Here is a 20337-nt window from a genome sequence, read left to right as displayed (position 1 = left end):
TGTTCTTGCTCGACACAATCACAAGATTGAGAACCTGTCCCGGCCCCTTAGGGCCGGGGAGTATGCGGGGACTTCGAACATGGTGCCCGGGGCTAGGGGGCAGGGACTTGGCCGGGGATGTACCCCGGGATGTACACGGAAATAGTGCCCCGCCCTGCGGGGGACCAAGCCGGGACTGTACATGTATGTAACAGTTTCCAAAATTACATCCCCGGGTAGGTCCCCGCTATCCCCGGCCCCTGGGGGGCAGGGACTGCAATTGATTTGTGCATTAAGTTAAGCTTTTTGAAAAATTTTCCCATACATATTTTGACAACAGACCATGCAATACACAGTGTAAATTGAATCTGTCATCACTGCTCAGCAGGTAGGCCTTGCCTAAGGAAAGGGCTACTTGGCTGCTTTGAGATCTGATAGCCCCTCTTGTGGAACTACCAGTGCTGAACTATCAGCTACTATCCTACAGTTGGAAAATCATCATACAGGTATCAGAGTACAGCACAGAAGCCAGTGCTACAACAGAGCAAAAATGCCCAAAATTTAAAAGCTATATAATTTATGACCACTATACACTACACATAAAAATAATAATACAAGGGAATTTCAACGTAAGAATCCAAACAATTAAGTACCAACATGCACAGCATTGTCCTTATATCACATTTGGGTTTTTAACAAAATGTTATCAAACCTCTACTGTGATTGGCAGCTGCACAATGCATCTCTTTGATAGTTGATAATGGCCATCCATTCAGCAAGTGGCTACTAACTGACCTTGACAGGCTTGAATGAGCACTGTCATCTGCTACAAAACCATCACACTCTAGGACCTGGTCACTCCATAATGCTACAGGGAGCACAGTACTTTGACAATGGAGTGAAAGACTATTATTATTGATTAGGCGCGGATTTTAAAAGTACAGCTCCTATGCGTGTATAGCAAAAATCATGTAACTAAAATACTAAATGCATTCTGCAAAATGCGCTCTGACCAATTTATAAAGCATTTCATTAGCTTTAATTTGACATATTGTTTGACATATTTGGAATTATGGTAAATTAAATAAAATATTTATTAGTTAATCAATTATGTAAATTAATTAAAATTTAATGCAAATATGCATATTTCTCTGACAGAATTGTAGGATTTGACAAGAGCCATCTTTCTTGTAAGTTTGATTCTTATAACATACCGGTATCGTATTGCGTCCCGTTATAGTTGCAGAACACATACCCGTGCAGGACACACACACCCCCCCACACACCCACCCACCCCAGAGGATCGTACCGTTTTACAATCGTATAACATTCATTGGCGCTAGTAGTAGTAAATTCCAATTTTCTTTGCTTTACCTCACTTGTTCTGCTCAAAATTGAAAGGGGACATATCTGACAGTAAAAGCTTACATTTTATGGAAATTATGTTTAAATGTTATCAAACCTCTACTGTGATTGGCAGCTGCACAATGCATCTCTTTGATAGTTGATAATGGCCATCCATTCAGCAAGTGGCTACTAACTGACCTTGACAGGCTTGAATGAGCACTGTCATCTGCTACAAAACCATCACACTCTAGGACCTGGTCACTCCATAATGCTACAGGAGCAAAAGTACTTTGACAATGGAGTGAAAGACTATTATTATTGATTAGGCGCGGATTTTAAAAGTACAGCTCCTATGCGTGTATAGCAAAAATCATGTAACTAAAATACTAAATGCATTCTGCAAAATGCGCTCTGACCAATTTATAAAGCATTTCATTAGCTTTAATTTGACATATTGTTTGACATATTTGGAATTATGGTAAATTAAATAAAATATTTATTAGTTAATCAATTATGTAAATTAATTAAAAATTTAATGCAAATATGCATATTTCTCTGACAGAATTGTAGGATTTGACAAGAGCCATCTTTCTTGTAAGTTTGATTCTTATAACATACCGGTATCGTATTGCGTCCCGTTATAGTTGCAGAAAAAAATACGCGTGCAGGACACACACCCCCCCACACACACACACCCACCCACCCCAGAGGATCGTACCGTTTTACAATCGTATAACATTCATTGGCGCTAGTAGTAGTAAATTCCAATTTTCTTTGCTTTACCTCACTTGTTCTGCTCAAAATTGAAAGGGGACATATCTGACAGTAAAAGCTTACATTTTATGGAAATTATGTTTAACTATTTGCTTAAACAGCACAAAACAGATAAATCAGACAAATTTACTATACATAGGCCTATACATGTATGGTATGCCAAGGACTGTTTAAGAATATAACATTAGATTTATGATATTTACTTCGAGGACTGTTATATATCAAAAATGTGAAAAATTTCAAATTTTAATAATTTGTCATAAAATTTGTATTATATCGTGAATTTCAAACAATGAAATTTATTTGATATCAGAAAGACATTCTTCGTATTCAGAATGCAATTCGATATGTCTGATGTGCTCTCATGTCCCACAAAAAATACTATCGAAACGCTCAAAACGCTCATTCCAGATCCCTTAATTTGGTTAATTTTCTTTGTCTTTTTTTTTTTCTTTTCTTGTTTTATTTTTTTATTTCTTTATTTTTCTTTGATTTATATTGCCAGGGTAAGGAGAGGAGGGAACTAAAGGCCCATTCAGTGATTTTTTGATTTTTTTTTCATCCCGGCGATTGTAAAAATCATCAAAATTCAGATTTTGGATACTAGACTGCGGAACTCACTCTTCAATGATAGTCAGTAATTTTTATATTTTGGACATTATTATGACTATCATTTGAGGACTGAGTTCTTATGATCCGAGGAGCAGTTTCAGACAATTGCTTGGGATTATTGGGGCAGAGGTTATCTTTTGAATTCTTTCATGACCACTGAAACATAGTCAAACCTGTCAAGGACACTCGGCGTGAATTGAAAGACCATGTCACTCGCCACAAAAGAATGTCAAAGGTCATAAAACACCACTTTGGTGTCTTCTGCTATCTAAAGGCCTATGGCTGATTTTGTACCTTTCGTCATTGTCATAGATGTGCTAACATAGCTTGCTAGTGCAGTGGTTCAGCCGAAAGCCGTGTGTCTAAGACAAAAATAATGCATTTACGTGAGTCTGTAATTTATATACCGGTACTGACAGTATATAAATTAGCTACATGTATTTGAATGGGGCTTCAACTTCGTCAATACTGTCGTTTTCCTGTTTTGTTTTTTTGCCATTTGTTTTCATTAAAAAATTTATAAACGTAACAATTTGATTTTTTTTTTCACTTTCGCTGGGATCACTGAATGGGACTTTATAGCGCGGATTATTCAAAACTTGTTTTTACCTACTGCTATATAGCATTAATCCGATTATTACATAACTTTGCCAGCGTATTCAAGACATAGGTTATGTAGGGATAAACTGTACATGGGTATAGAGGCCCTGCATGCTTTTATCGATTGGCTCCAAACAAAGGATTTGAACCTGTGTCCTTCACCGTAATCACGGCGCTGTAGCCTACAGTCCATTCAATCAAATGTTGTCAGTGTGCGAGACGAACGATGTATAAATCTGGAGGTCACATTATCACTTATCATGCTTATTGTAAAAAGTTTGTCCAATGCATATACTGTGTGTATTGTTCCCGGGTATTGTCAATGCAGTCAAGCAAACAGGTATTATATTTTGAAAAGGCCGCTATAGTATATTCACAGGGGTGTCTTGAATGGCCAATCATATGGGACATAATCAAATTGCAGTGACTGCTTCCTTTGTTACCACATGTCAGTCATCTTGTGATTATTGGACCATGTAAACCTGCAAAAAACGAGCCAAAGTGCAGGCCCTATGAAAGTCTTTGTTTGGCTAAATCCTGTTCAAGTGGTGGGTTAACCAACAATTAACAATGAGAGGACATTCCTGAACCTCGTTCAGTTGGGGATGATTTGAAGTTACCGCCAATTATGACCATTTGATATTTAATACCAGCAATGTGGAAAAAAAGAAATAATGTAGTCCCAACATAATGTACCCTTTTACGGAAGGAGCAAAGTTCAACAAGTTATAACTCCGCTTCTGCAGTACGAATGTCAGCGGCGAATGTCAGGTTATTATTTCCCAGTCTTGAAAAAAAAATGCAGGCAGAGGTGGGAATCGATCTCGGTACCTCCCGGTTAAAAAGCACTGTGCAAAACCACTAAGCCAACTAAATATCTGTTGTGAGATGCTTGACATTAATCTTTGATATTGCTTAATGCAATGGAACAAATCGCGGAATTAAATCAGTAATAAAAGAAGAAGATTCTTATTTAGCGGCCAAATTGGATAAAAGGGGAAATATTTGTCCCTGCTCTAAAGAAAATATAGGTGAGAAAATTATCAAATAAATTTAAATTAAAAATTGAGATTTTATATTTATTTATTTCACGAGGCGGCATTATCACAGACAAACACTGTATACGCTAAAAACTCGACCCTCATTACCAGATGATGGCATAGCTCAGTGTTAGAGCATCAGACTGGTAATGTCAATATCGTTGTTTCGAATCCGCCCGTCAGCAATGGTTATTATGATTTTAATGCTACGCTACAATTTGTTCAATTTTTTTCGTTTGTTTATTTATTTATTTATTTATTTATTTATTTATTTATTTATTTATTTATTTATTTATTTATTTATTTATTTATTTATTTATTTATTTAATTTGATATATTTGAAAGGGGTATTTGAGCAATTTGAAATTTTGACCCCCGTATAATCCTATGGGGTCATTTTGAACCCACCCCTCCCAAATTGCCAAACTTAACGCACAACACCTATGAGTTTAAACCATACATAATGATCAGTATGTCCATCATGAGTGAATACCGGCTAATTAGTCCGAATAATCAGACCCAGAACAAAATATTAATTTCTGACATGATCGTGTACTGGGTCTGAACTGTTTCCATATGAAATCTTGATGGCAAATTGGACAATAGAAGTACATGGTTCTACGTGAGTACGTGACAGCTTTTTAATCCCTATTCAGGTTACGTGAATCACGCTATTGTGGATCATCCTTCTGCGGAATGGTGAAACCATTGTTCAAATTGGGTGAAAAGCATGAAATTTGGCTCAGATGTACTGTAGTGTATACTGATTCATTTTGGATCCGGGGCCAATTGAAATTTTTCCTATTTTTCAAAATGGCGGCCATTTTCAAAATGACCGCCAATTTTTCTAAAAATGTTTAACTGATCATGGATATCAGCTTGGAATAGCTATTTCTCTCTGATTGCCACTCAAAATACTCTAGAATAGAGTAGGTTGAATATTTTTGCATTTTCAAAATGGCTGCCAAATTCAAAATGGCTGCCAAATTCAAAGTGGCTGCCAAATTCGTTCATTTGACAATGAAATGAATGTAAAAAGTAATGTTTTTCTTCGCTATGATATGAAAGTAAACTTATATAAAACATAGTGTACACCCACAAACATGTAAGAGAGAGAGAGAGAGAGAGATAGAGAGAGCGAATTACAGTATTCTAAAGGCTGAAAAATACTAACCATGGAAAACTCATTTAGACTATTAGATCAGGGGCAACTTCTAGAAATGCCTTCAACATCTGAATTGTCAGAGCCAATAGATTGGAACAAATGCATTTTGTGCCAAAAAGCTGCTAACGAAACACTGCGATGGCCAGGTGATAATAAAGACCCTGATTATGGTATTGGTTTGGTGTATGCTAACATCGCTAGTAATTTGGAAAAGTTTAAAGAACTAGGGGAACTTCCAGATAGTTTGAATTTAGAAGCGCTAGATGACGGAACAGGAATTGCTGCAACCCTGAAGTCCAATGTAGCCAAGTGGCACAAACAATGCAAGTATAAGTACAATACCACTAAATTGAAGCGTGCAGAAAAGATAAAAATAAAGGAAAGTAAGAGTGAACCATACTTTAGTTGTCACGGACATGCTGAAGCATGACAAATCTGAATTCTCCGGCTCATTGTATAAAGATTGTCAACAACAATCTGTTCCACAATCTTTAATGACCCTAGTTGGCGTGATAATGACGGGTCCAACAATCTAGCAATGCTACTGATACTCAAGCGATGCTCAGTGTCTCCCAACTCGTGCGTTACAATCTCATAATTCGACGCAGGGTACGCTCAACATCTTTATACCACAGCGTGGATCATGAACCACCCCTACCTATTTACATAGGACTTCTAATTCACGCCAGAACACGGAAGCGTGGATTGATCGACAAGATGTACGATCTTGGAGTCTCCGTATCATATGATCGAGTACTGTCCATTTCAAAGGATTTAGGCAATGAAGTGTGTTCAAGATATGAAGCTGAACATGTTGTCTGTCCAGCAAATCTTCGCCATGGTCTTTTCACAACTGCCGCAGTTGATAATATAGACCATAACCCTACCTCTACAACAGCCCGAGCTTCATTTCACGGGACTGGTATATCCCTCTTCCAACACCAAAGCAAGGAAATTCTTGGAGAGAAACGAGATATGCCTGAAGTTCAGCAGTCACCCTAAACAGAAGACAATGGCACAATTTCCTGAAGATTACACCAGTATACTTCCCGCAGTTCTTCACACAAAGGAACCTGATGTACCTGAAGTTGCTGTCCTCTTGACCATGCACACGAGCAGAATATTTCTGTTGTGAAATGTGATGGTGGTGCCGTAGGGCTAACAGAGAACTCATCTTAATTAATGCGTTGGATGGTACCAGGACCAGAAATAGCGCGAGTCATATTCGAAGAGACAGTAGAAAGCATTAAGACGAAGCAGATTAAGGGACCCGATGTCAAACATCATGAACAAGTGAAGTCTGTGCAAGGTACATTAACCAAAGATGTGAAATCGCTCTGTGATACTATGGAAGAGATGGACAACCCCTTTGAAGAACAGATCAGTGACCTCTTAGTTCTTGATACAAGGGACATAGTATACGATGGAGTAGTGCACACAGTTCGCAACGTACAGAAGCTAGGAAAAGAACAGCACACCAGCTTTGCAGAATCGCGCCTTCACAACAGAACGGAGTCATTGTTCAGTCCACTGAAACGGAATAAATATCAACTGTTCAGTTGCCCTCAACCTGCAACGAAGTCTGATGAGAAGCAGAAGATTACATCACTGAAGAAGAATTGTGCCCTTTTTTTCAGGCTGTACGTGTCATGCCAAATCCGTCATGAGAATCAGAGTTATACACCATCATTATCCAAATTTGGAAATCTGCATTCAGGAACAAAGGCAGACCTACTTAGATGTTTCCAAGAAACATATCCTCCTCCACCTGAAGAGGTCCCCGATGTAGACGCTATTCTTCTTGATGGTGCTGCAATCGTTAAAATACTGAAGCCTGGTCCAGCAAAAACCTTTAGTGAGTACTCAGAGCTTGTATTCTTGCCGTTTGTGCAGTCCCAGCTCAGGAATGCCAACAGAGTAGATGATGAATACATTCCAAATAGTCTCAAGGCAATGACAAGACAGAAGCGTGGAAAAGGTACAAGGAGACGTGTCAGCCAGACACCAAGATACCAGGTAATTGGCAAGCTTTTCTACGGATCGACGAAAACAAGATGGAACTCTTTGCTTTCCTGGCTCAACAGTCTGTAACAATCCACACTGAAGGGAAAGTAATCTCTACTTTTGGCAAATTGACCACACTGGATACCCCATGAGGAAACAGGGCGCTTGTCTCCTTGTACACACGAGGAAGCGGATACCAGGCTTCTGTTGCATGCAGCTGACGCTGCTGCTACTGGATGCCAGCGAGTCATGATACGTACTGTGGACACAGATGTGGTTGTATTGTGTACAGCTTTGTTTCCCCAAATTAATCTTACTGAACTTTGGGTATTATTTGGCACAGGTAAGATAAGAATTGCAGACTCATACCAGCACACGCCATTGCCCAGACTTTAGGACCAGAGAAATCTATGTCTCTACTTATGTTTCATGGGTTCACCGGTTGCGTACTTCTTTCTTAACTGAGGAAAGAAAACGGCATGGCAAACGAGCAAGATCTTCACTGATGTTGTAGACTCATTTGCAGCTCTCAGTAGAGTTCCACCATCAGAGCAGGAGTTGAGTGATCACATGCCGACAATTGAGCGGTTTGTTGTCCTTATGTACGACCAGAGACAGAGCAAGTTCCTCTAATAGTGTTGATGATGCACGCAGAGAACTCTTCACTCAGAAGGGAAGGTCAGTTGAGTGTATCCCACCAACCTTGGCAGCGCTCTTCAAGCATATGAAAAGAGCAACATTTCATGCTGCTTATGTCTGGGGTCAAGCCTTATTACGCGCCCCAGAGTTGCCGGACCCAGCTGAGTGGGGATAGACAAAAGAGACCTCTAATTTGTGGCAGCCTCTGTGGATGACACTGCCTGAAGCTTGTAAATCTTACCAAGAACTTATCAAGTGCGGCTGCAATGTGAACATAGGGTGCCTTGGTCTGTGCAAATGTGTAAAGACTGGAGTCGCATGTACTACGTACTGTAAATGTCATGGGGACTGTGAACAACGGTAATTAGAGGTAGTCAATTTAGAGTAAAAATGAAGGCAGATGTTTTAAGCTACTTGTCTTTTTTATGCTCTGTATTAATTGAACTTGCCAGGTAATGACGTTCTTTACAGTTTAGGCCAGTTGCAAATGCAAATCAGACATTTGAATCCTTTTTGGAATTTGTCGGCCATATTTCAAAGCATTTTGTTGCGTAGCCAATTAGTAAAGATGCCACTTGAACTGTGCATTTGACTATCATAAGTTTCAAATTTAAGTTCCGTAAAAGATTATCAAAATTAGAAGTACTGTGATTTTCTGTAATAGTGGTGTCATTTTGAATCTGCCGGCCATGTTGTATTTTGAATTTTGTTTTTATTAGGCCAGTAAGTACAGACGACAAACTGTTCCTTTGAATCCATTGTAAGTTCCAAATAAATCCTCTGTAAAATGACTGACTTCATAAGTAACCGGCAGCCATTTTGAATTTGGCGGCCATGTTGGATTTTGGATGCATATTTTTACGTGATTTAAAAGTATAGATGCCAGACCATACATTAAGATATCATTTGTGTCAAATTTAAGCTCAGTAAAAGTTTTTATATTATAAAAGTACCGATTTACTGTTATAAAGGCAGCCATTTTGAATTTGGCGGCCATGTTGGATTTTAGATGCATAGTTTTATGTGACACATAAGTATAGATGCCAGACCATACATTTAGATATCATTTGTGTCAAATTTAAGCTCAGTAAAAGCTTTTAAACCATAAAAGTATCGTTTTACTGTAATAGTGGCGGCCATTTTAAATTTGGCGGCCATATTGGATTTTGGGACAGAAATTGAGATGGCCCCGGATCAAAATTTGATTAGCATGCAAAAAGCTACCTTTGTACCAATTTTCATGCTTTTCACCCAAAATGAACAATTTTCTTGTATTGGAGCACCATTCTGCAGCACTATTCTGATACTTGAGTGTTTGGACAAGCGGAACGGTTTTTTGTCTACCTCTCTGTTTGTAAACAAACCAGGAGGTCGAAATCGTCCTCCTCGCCGAATACGAAAGTCAGCGTAATAGTACGGCACTGCCGGCTAATCACTGCATACATTTGGGAATGTGTAGGGACTGCACAGCTTGATTCACCATCCACAACATGATAATGTGTGCACATGCTACATTATACACTTGTAGGCCTATGTTGTTGGCATAAGTAATGGGCCTTGCAATTGAAATGCCTCAAGCTTTTAATCCGATAGGCAGATTATCTATTTGTTTTCATGAATTGGAAGACATTCTTTGATGTGTTACTGAGCTCAATGATCTGAAATTACTGGAGTGTGAGGTCAGCATAGTATTTTATTAACAGAAAGTATAGAGGCCCTGCATGAAATTATCGATTGGCTCCAAACAAAGGATTTGAGCCGGTGTCCTTCACCGTAGTTATGGCGGAGTGCAGTCCATTTAATCAAATGTTGTCATCAACCTATTTGATTGCAATCATGCTTTTGTTTTTAGTTTCATGCCCATATGACAGTTTTTAGTCATTTGACCTCAAATGACCCCTGGGAGGGGGCCCCGGGGTCGGATGACTTAACGAACATAAACTTCTTCTTGCCAGGACAGAACTACACCCACCCACCGAGTTTGAGCCCCGTACGACCTACGACGCCCTCACATTAGCAGTCACAGACAAAACCTAAATCTACAGAATATATCCATTACTCGTCGATACTCGAAAGAGCTCAAAATAAATAACTTAGAAAATTTTCTTGATGTCCTTTAACATGTTTCCATAGTTAACCATCGTTAGCCTTGGAGATCTATTCTCATAGATGAACTCCTGGATGGGGCAGCTTTAATTAGCATGAGGCCGCATTGATATGTAAATAGCGTATTGTTATTTAAATTTGCGCCCAGACGTATTGAGGGCGACAGTCATGTTATCCAGACGGAGAATGGCTGCATATGCCGGGCATGTCAAGTTGCTGAGTGAAGGCTGATAATCACCTTTCTGTATAGGTAATAAGCTAGTATATTTCGTGTACCAGTTGGTTATAACCAAAAATTAGTATCATATTAAATATATTAAATGTGTAAACTTTGAAATTTACATGAATTTGAAGAGCAGAGATTCGAAATGTAGCTAAGTCAGGTGATGTGAAATTCTGCTGCGTGACCCCCTCTGCGTGGTAGAATTATATTCATAAAACATTGAATTTAACAGATATCATGGTTAGCCAACCACGATTAATCAGCATTTAAAATATATGTTAATTAACATTATAAATAATAAAGAGTACAAATGGCAATTAACTAGTAAACAAGCCTGAAATCTTAAAATGTTGCCACGTGATTTCCCGAACACATGATATGTTAACATGTGACCACTATTCAGATTTACCGTAAATATTTGGAGTATGCACATCATGCAAATATAATCTGTGCATTTCTTTACTTACGTATAAAATCAATAATTCATGCTGGGAGCCAAGTAGCTATCCATTGATATGCAACACGATATGAATATGTCACAAATAATTTGAGATACAGATGCTTGAAAAAACTTTCCAAACTTTTGTTGAGGAGTTTAGTAGTCGCTGATAGGATATGAACACGGATAACCTCTATTGGCTAGTTAGAAAGACGGCCCAGGACGCGGTTTATTTTGAAACTTCGGAGGAGGAACAATTGTTAATGTTTTGGGTAAACAAATAAAATCTGACCAACTCGGGCAACTCTGAGATACATCTCGTTTGCTAGGAGAATTCCTCAACTCAACAATGCGCAATTTATTTTTTAATAAGATCTTCGTATTTGCAAAACAGTGGTTAAAACAATTTTACCCGTCCTTAAAATGTTATGAACTGCACCATTCCATAATTAACTGTTTTAGACACATTCTGGAACAACATTGTTTCATAAAAAAAAAAAAAAAAAACATCCAATATTAAATGAAATATGATTAATCAATTTCAACAGCAAAGTGAATATATGCGCATTCATAATACATGTTTTGCGCATACGTGATTTACTTGTCACTAAATATGAACCCTCAGGAGACGGAGTCATTGCGGAAATAGAGGTTATCCGTGTTCTATAAGCTGCATATCCTATCAACGACTGCTATACCTTGTTTACGACTTTCAAAAGAAGTACCTGCATGTGCAACCAAAGTCATGCAGGTAACTCCGAGGTCGTGCATTGAATTGGTTTGAATGAGGAATACTACGGGAACCAGCGCCTTTTGTTATAAGTCACACATGAGTGAAGTGGATAACCTCTATTATCGGCGATGATCATTAGATCAAAGGTATATCTGTCTCTATTGTGATTACAATAGGACTTACGTAATGAGCTTAACGCGAGCTTACTCCTTCTCTGCTACCTTCATGACCTGAATAAGTATAGGTGACCGCGTATGACAATGATGATATGAAGATAAGTATGTTTGCATAGTTAAATACCCGGGGTCTCATTATACATTTTTGGTGGGTATGCTCCCCCGGAATTTTGAGGTTGTGGGTATTTTGGGACTGAGCTGATGGCGTATCGGTAAAAGGGGGTCTTTGGAGTCATTTGGAGCTGCGAACATTCAAAATCAAGGGTCCTTCTTGACTTTTTGGTTGGTAATCGCATGAAAAAACAAATGTGAGGAATGAGCAACTTTATGGGTCTTTTAGACCTGAAATCGTCAAAATTAAGGTCTTTCAGCGCTGTTTTAGTAAAATTCGGGGTTCTTCGGAGCTATAGCTGTCAGGTCCAAAAACATTGGTCTTTCCGGAGGAGCATTTGTGTAGAGTGCCCCCCATCCCCCCGGGTTGAGACCTCTTGTATACAAAGTGCTATAGGACGGTTTTCCATTTCTAGACGTTCAGTAGCATATATCCATTGCATATTAATAATATCATAACAATAAAATTGAACAATAAAAACAACGAAATACAACATAACGATCATGATCATGAACATCATCATTATCATCATTAAATAGTAATATCCGTATTGTCCTGACAGATTGCGTTTTAAGTTCATTTGGAATGTTGGATTCAAAGTTAACATGTTTCTTTACCTGAATGTATGACTCATTACAAATCTACACTGGAGATTAAGGTCATGTCTTCCACAGAGGGTGTACGGATTTCAACTGCAATATCCCATTGCTATACCTTCCCGAGACACACATTGTATCCATCCAAACGAGACTCGGATGTTATGTGTTTTGTCTCAGTGTTGAAGAATAGTGATACCCGTTACCCGGTCATATTTGTGTTAGTGATAAAAACGGACTTTATATACCGCCCTTCTCTTTCCGAGAACATGCTGCAAAATGTCCTCGGAAGGAAAGTAGAACATGTCATCGTAAAATTGTTCTCGGAAGTAATACTAATACAGCCGCACCCACGATCCCACTCCCGTTTGGAAAATTAGACCTTTTGAAAGTTATTATTGTTATCATAATATATTTACTAAGTAAATTGTCGTCTGACAATTGCCTTTTAGGCATGAAACTCAGAGTAACGACTATATACCTATTCTTGGAAGGTCTGTTCTTTGAATTTTTATACGCTCTCCCTTTTGGGATTGAGCACTTTATTCAAAAGATAGTCTAACTATGAGTAAAATGTTGTTATATTTACTAAGTATGTAGTTTGAAGTAACCAATATAGGCCTACATTATTTTGCTATCGTGATTTTTATGTATACAAAGTACTCACCCAAATAATTGTATCCCAATTCCTGATGTCGATAGTCCAGCAAGAAACATATTCTTAGCACCAATCTGGGGCAGCTGAGTGATATAAAGAAGCAACTACAGTAAGCCAAAGTATTAAGGATACGATACACGATTTATCGACAAGTTACTCATTTCGGAATACCATCATGAATTTTGAAGAAAAAAACAGTTTCCACAGGCTTCGATGGAGCTCGAACCAACGATTCCAAGCATCATTGATTATCAGTCCCGGTCTTTACCGCTCGGCCACGGAGGCAGATGATCAGAGCAGTGTAATAATAAAACATAAATCTCATAATGCTATCTTCTTTAGCCTTTTGTTTACATAAAAATGATGCATTTTATAAAGATAGATTAGCCGTTTATGCATAAATAGCACGAACGTTTGGAAAAGGCCTCAAACAAATAATAAAGACACTGATACGATGATGAAATTGCATAAGTCGGGGAATATCTGCGTCGCCATGGTTTGTTTTGATTTTAGAAATTTGACCTTAAAATTTGCGACGTTAAAACAATAATGTGTGATTTGCAAAAAGAATAGATTCACATTTAAATGTTTGTTTTCACTTATCACATTATCCCCTTTTAATTTCGAGCCAAACAAATGAGGTACATGTATAATGAAGAAAATTGTGATTCATTCCAACGCCTACAATGCGTGTACTACGCTCTCCGATCGTATTACATGTAACTGCACGGAGCATCGCGCTCGACGTGTGTACATACAGGCTGACATCCACGGTACATGTTAGCAAGTACTCGATCGTTGAACTCTGAATAAAACCGGGTCGACCCGGTTTTAATACAAAAGTTAAATTTTACTGTTATTAAAGCACTGCAGGCTTAGTCTTTTACATGGTATTTTAGTATACCACTGGGCATTATAATTATGCAAAAAGTAGAAATCCGAGTAAATTTGAGGGCGTCGCTGTGAAGCTAATTCACACATTAGGCCTATGGCTTTAAGACATTATCATTCGAAATCAACAAAAGATATTTCAGCAGTATATGGCCACATTCTTTCTCTAGAGTGTTTTGAACATGTATGTAAAATAGCTTCAACAATGGTTCGCTGCATAATGGTAAAAACAGCCTTGACCTGAAAAAGGGCGAAAGGTGCCATATTTACGGATTCAGGCTAAATTCAAAATTGGTATAAAACGTTTGGTTTTTGATCGATTACAAAAATTCATTTTTGTCATTAAAAGAAATTGTGTCTGGCGTGAATTACACTACAATTTTTATTCCTAGGGCTCTTTGATTTCTTCAAATATTTTTTATAATGATAGAGTGAATTCCCTGGCCCTCTATAATTACGCACAAAAGATCGCCTCCCTTAAGGTACCCGTTATGTTCACCCTATCCTCAACAGAGATTATGTCAAAATTGAGTTGCTGATCGATTGCTGATCATACTGTTGAATGGGCTATTTGTGCTTAGCCTAAGTCGCTCGGCCTATCTCGAACAAAATCGCTATGCGTAGCTGTTGAAGAACTAGTGACAGGGGCGTCGCCAGACCTTTTTCATTAGGGGGGGTGTAAAAGTCAATGATTGCCGACGAGCCGTCTGTGTGCCGACATACCAAATACTAGAGCGGTTGTCACCATATAGCTGAACCATGTTGCATCAGCCGGGGGGGGGGGCTTTGTTTTCATTTGACACCTTGGGATCATAGGCATACCTTCTTGGCATTTCGAAATAGACCAAAATATGAATACTGACCCAGGGGCTTATGAGGAGTGTCACCCCGGTGGGGAAATAATTTTTAATATAGGCCTATTCTATGGTCCATTTATTTACTTTTATAGAGATTTGCGGGCATGATTTATTAGGGGCGTGATTATTAATTAATTAATAATTAATTAGTTAATTAAGTTCAAACAGGCAATTAGTGTTGTATCTATTGTGCGACTTCTGATTGTATATACAGGGTGTCCCAGAAAAAATTACCGAGCGAATAAAATTGAACATAAGTCGAGAAATAGACATCAGAATCAAAAAATTTAAAATGTAGCGCATAGTTTATTTTGTTGTGCATTACATACGAAAATTTTATTTGATTCGGTTGACTGGTTGCGAAGAAATGAACGATTACATAATGCGTGCATCAAGTCAATTCATTCCAAGTTTGATCAACAGGCGCTTTTTACATACTCGCTCACCGCTTCCTAAAGTTTGTGTATCTCATTCAATTTAGTCCACATTATCTATTTTGTAACTGTCATTCATGCTTTCACTGAAGATAAATAACAGTTTGTCCGAGAAAAATTTGATTTCTGCATTTGGAAACTTTCCAACTTTAATTCTTTATGTTGTGCAAATATGTTATATTTTGACTTTCCAACGAATAACAATGATCAAGTGCTTACAGCTTTACGTGTGATTTTTGATTGATATACCAAGTTTTAAGAGATTTAAACTTTGCATTACAATTTCTTGGAAATAATTACAAAAACATGAATGTGTGTGAGAAATTTTTTCAGCCATCTGGAATTCTTTATGCAATAATTCTTTATGCAACATTTATATCAACATTAACGAAAAAATATATTTACAAGTACCGAGCATCGTCTTACATGCTAGCTTTAATTTTCAATATCGTGCAGGTTTTCAAATTTGAACAGAACCTAATTAAATGTTTTGCAAGAAACAGATTGTAAAAAAAAAAAAAAAAAAGGATTTCATAGAACAAAATATAAAGCCCATTGACAGTTACCCACTAGTATACATTGAGTTGAATGGTCTTTCTTTCAAACTTGGAATGAAGTGAATTGCCGCATGCGTTATGTAATCGCTCATTTCTTCGCGATCAGTCAACCAATTCCAGTAAAATTGGCGTATAAGATGCAGAATAAGATGGGCTACACGCTGATGTTTAGATTTTTGGATTCTAATGTCTATTTTTCGACTTACGTCCAAATTCATTCGCCCGGTAATTTTTTCTGGGACACCCTGTATGCCTACAATTTAACCCACTGTGAATTTAACCCATACATAATAGCTGAACAAAACAGTATAATGTGGTCAAATCGGTATACATATGAATAATACTACCAAGAATTTTTATCTACAGAAGTAAGAAACTTTTGCAAAATGAAGACCTTAATTGAAGCAATTTGGTGGACCATTTTGACACTATTAGAGTGTAAAATTTTAGTTTGAAAAAGCCCCAACATTTGTGAGATGAACGGTCCATGAAGCCTTTTGCGATATTTTCGTGGACAAATGTCCCCTATTACTGTAGGCCTATAAATTGTGTTAAACAAAAATTGGGAAATGTCGAAAACAGAAGCGGAAATGGTCATTTGTTTGGGCACAACGCAGCAGGTGTCTGAGGGGGATGTTCCCCCCTTATAAGTAAGACACTTTTGCATAATGAAGACCTAATTGAAGCGATTTGGTGGACCATTTTGACACTATAGAGTGTCAAATTTTAGTTTAAAAAGCCGAAAATTTGTGAAATGGACGGTCCATGAAGCCTTTCGCGCGAATTTCGTGGACAAGTTTTCCCTACATATTATTGTAGCCCTATAAATTGTGTTTAACATAAATTGTCGAAAGCAGAAAATGGCCACTTGTTTGTGCATTACAGGGGATGTTCCCCCTCAGAAGTAAGAAACTTTTGCAAAATGAAGACCTAATTGAAGCGATTTGGTGGACCATTTTGGCACTGTGTAAAATTTTAGTTTGAAGTCTTTCGTGGACAAGTTTTCCCTATTATTGTATATGTATAAATTCTGTTAAACATAGGGCCTAAAATGGCAAATATTGAAAGCAGAAGCGAAAATGGCCACTTGTTTATCCACCACGCAGGGGGGTGTTTGAGGAATTGCGAATTTTGGCAAAATGAAGGTCCAATTGAAGCCATTTGGTGCATCATTTTTACACTATTTAAATCATTGCTTTACAAGACTTGAGACTCACAATATTAAAGCATGCATGTATCGATGTTGAAGTCAGCACGCAGTCAGTCTTAATATGACTTTGGTGACAAAATTTGACGACGGGCCCTGCATATCGGCGGACCGGCTGTAATTTTCACATGCTTTTAGGACGAGGACCCGCCTAGCGCCTTCAAGCAATGCCTAAAATAATTGCAGGCCCATTATAAGACCTACTTCCGATCGACCCGACTGTTTGTTTTTTCGGCATATGCCTACTACACGTGCAATTTTCTCTCCTCCTTTACTCCCTTTTTTTCTTATCTATTTCTCTTTTCTCCATTTCCCCTTTCTATTTCTCTTTTCTCCATTCCCCCCCTCCTCCCCTCCCTCCCTCCCTCCCTCCCTCCCTCTCTTCTCTTCTCTTCTCTTCTCTTCTCTTTCTTCTCTTCTCTTCTCTTCTCTTCTCTTCTCTTCTCTTCTCTTCTCTTCTCTTCTCTTCTCTTCTCTTCTCTTCTCTCTCTTCTCTTCTCCTCCTTCCCCTCTTTCCTTTTCTCCTTCTCCCCTTTCTCTGCGATTTGCCGGCGACGGCACGATTTTGCCGACGGATTTGACGATTGGGGGTGTGTGTCACCCCCCATACCCACCTCCAGCGACGGCCCTGACTAGTGATTCGCACTACTACATGTATCACGGCAATTTTTGACACGAAGATATAGGGATGATGACGCTGTGTCATCTCCACGCGGGTGTGACAAGTTCGAATTTTTTTCAATTACGAAATTAGCTATTGCAGATAGGTATTTCTTGTCCCGATGTCTACTTTATCTCCTACATACAGGGTGTCCCAAAAAAAGAGGCCCCTCATTGCGCCCTCTTCATTTCTCCTATTTCTGAAAAGTTGATCAAATATATTTTGGTATGTAAATAAACCTTTAATCGTTAGCTTTAATAAACCAAAACAATTATTTCAATCGGCTCACAATTTTTGTGAGCCGATTTTTGTAACGGTCCCTTTTCAAGAAAAGTACCCGTTTTCACTCTGTCCACGGATAGTAAACAGAGTGGTTGGGATGGGTCATGCTGGGGAGTAGCCTGTAAGATTCCCAAACTTCGCACCATTTGCTTTTATTAATTTGGGGCAAAATTCAAGACTATCTTCGCAAACGTATTATTAGGCCTACTGCTGCAATCTCACGTATCCGGCGCACAAGGATGGTACCCAACGCAATTGATGTAATGAGGACCAGGGCTGAAACCTGTATTCGCCAAGGAGGCAACCAGGTAGAGGGCAGAGCAGCACAGTAAACTCACTTCAGAAGAACCAAAGACAAACCAAACAGCCCTTTTCAGGGCTACCTTTTATCCTAAGAAGAGAAATGACTTATGTTGTAAATAAAAAGAAAGCAAGAAACAACAAAGAAAGAAAGTAAGAAATATAATAAAACAAAAAGGCATGAGGAACCAAGAAAAAGTAAGTAATTGCAAGTATAGCAAAAGAATTCCTATCCCACATCCATTTTACCCACAATTAATGACACTTAAGTCACTTAACAAAATCCATAGCCCATAAACCCGCCGGTAAAGCCCATCCCCTAAATAAAGTTATTTTATAAAGTTATCATTTAGGAACGTTTGATATTCATGCATGTGGTACGTGTACTGCTTTTCAATCTCTTGAAGTAGCCAAACCTCCTCCGTGGACAGCGTGAAAATCGGGTACATTTCTTTAAAAGAGCATATCTTCAAAAGTTGTGAGCCGATTGAAATAATTGTTTTGGTTTATTAAAGCTAACGATTAAAGGTTTATTTACATACCAAAATATATTTGATCAACTTTTCAGAAATAGGAGAAAAAGAGGGCGCAATGAGGGGCCTCTTTTTTTTTGTGGACACCTTGTACTTAATATTTTATGCTAAAATACATGAAGGTTTAGGGAATGAATGCCCTACCTGCAATAGCTGCCAGGTGACAAATTCATAGATTGTGGGTAATATAGAATGCTGCAATTATCCAATGTCTAGGGGCAGCTATGCAGAGGGCATTCTTTTCAAGTAACTTACGTATTTTCCCCATAATGGAAAAGCAATCATCTGAGCAAGGAAATAAACTGCGAATACAAAACCCGATGTCACGGCGCCTACACCTTTTAGCTTAGCCTGTAACAAGATAGCAGGAAACCATGTACAGTTTGATCAGCTCGTAATCGACGGGACTTTTAACATCGCGGATTAATATCAATAAATTTTATTTGGAGAATTCTCTTATGACATCTCGCCAGAAGTGTTACAAATTATTAATGAAAGTTATGTACTTTGTCTACTTTCTTTAACACGCAAAATATAGACCAGGCAGGCAGATCGACTATATCACTCTTAACATGGATATACTTTTCGGTGTATTGATAAAAGCCTAATAATTGCCGCCGATTACGAGCTGATCAAAGTATATTATTTGATTCCAGTTGAAATCCACACTACCCATGTGGAAGATGTTAGAAATATAATCCACAGGGTAATTGGTCAGGGTTAATCATTTTGTAACCCATACTCACCCTGTATTATGGCTTTAACGTAACTATATCGTCTACAATGGAAGTTACATAATTGTCTATGGGGTACCCAAAAAGGTAATTTTGTTACATTTTGATGTGCAGTTGGGATTTCAAAACACTGTCTCTTGAGTATTCCTTCACTTAGAAGATTCAATTAGGTCTTAAATTGAGGCTAATTTATTCAATATTACTCATGTTTTTAATCTGTTTTAAAATTATTTTTAATTATTTTCTTATGACGTTTGGCATGAAATGTGCCAAGGTGGTTGAGGATTAGGGGGAGGGATTCGTATCGTAAATTTGTAAAAAAACACCTCCCAGACATCTAAACCAAGTAAATAAATACAGAAGGTCATTTAAAAGACTAATACTTGCTCAGAATGATTTGGAAAAAAGAGATGGGGTTAAATCCCACCTACTTTGTGATTGTTTTTGCCCGCACTCTCTCATTTTCTAACCGATTTCCATAAAAAAAGGTGTCAAAATGCTCAGGAGGATAAACCACTTCAAATGAGACGTGTAGGTAAAATGTTTGAAACATTTCATTTTTTTACTATGTAACGCAAAGGTACCCCAGGTTGTGACACAGGACCCTATTCTATTTGAAACTCATACTCTCACTTTAATCTTCCACACGGGGAGTGTGGATTTGAAGTGGAACAGCCA

At 38.2% G+C, this 20337-nt stretch overlaps 1 protein-coding gene across 1 annotated transcript in view; it reads right to left on the bottom strand.

Moving 5' to 3' along the window:
- LOC140167335 (MFS-type transporter SLC18B1-like) overlaps nt 1–20337 on the bottom strand; it is a 100556-nt gene that overhangs the window by 41729 nt on the left and 38490 nt on the right. The window contains exons 3-4 of the mRNA XM_072190656.1: nt 19181–19276; nt 13213–13286 (exon numbers count right to left, since the gene is read on the bottom strand). Of these exons, the coding sequence (XP_072046757.1) occupies nt 13213–13286; nt 19181–19276 (170 nt within the window). The remainder of the gene's footprint in view (nt 1–13212; nt 13287–19180; nt 19277–20337) is intronic.

The sequence above is a fragment of the Amphiura filiformis genome, chromosome 13, assembly GCF_039555335.1.
Source record: "Amphiura filiformis chromosome 13, Afil_fr2py, whole genome shotgun sequence".
Classification (NCBI taxonomy): Eukaryota; Metazoa; Echinodermata; class Ophiuroidea; order Amphilepidida; family Amphiuridae; genus Amphiura; species Amphiura filiformis.
The sequence above is the reverse complement of the archived record's forward strand: the minus strand, read 5'-3'. Positions and strand labels throughout refer to the sequence as shown.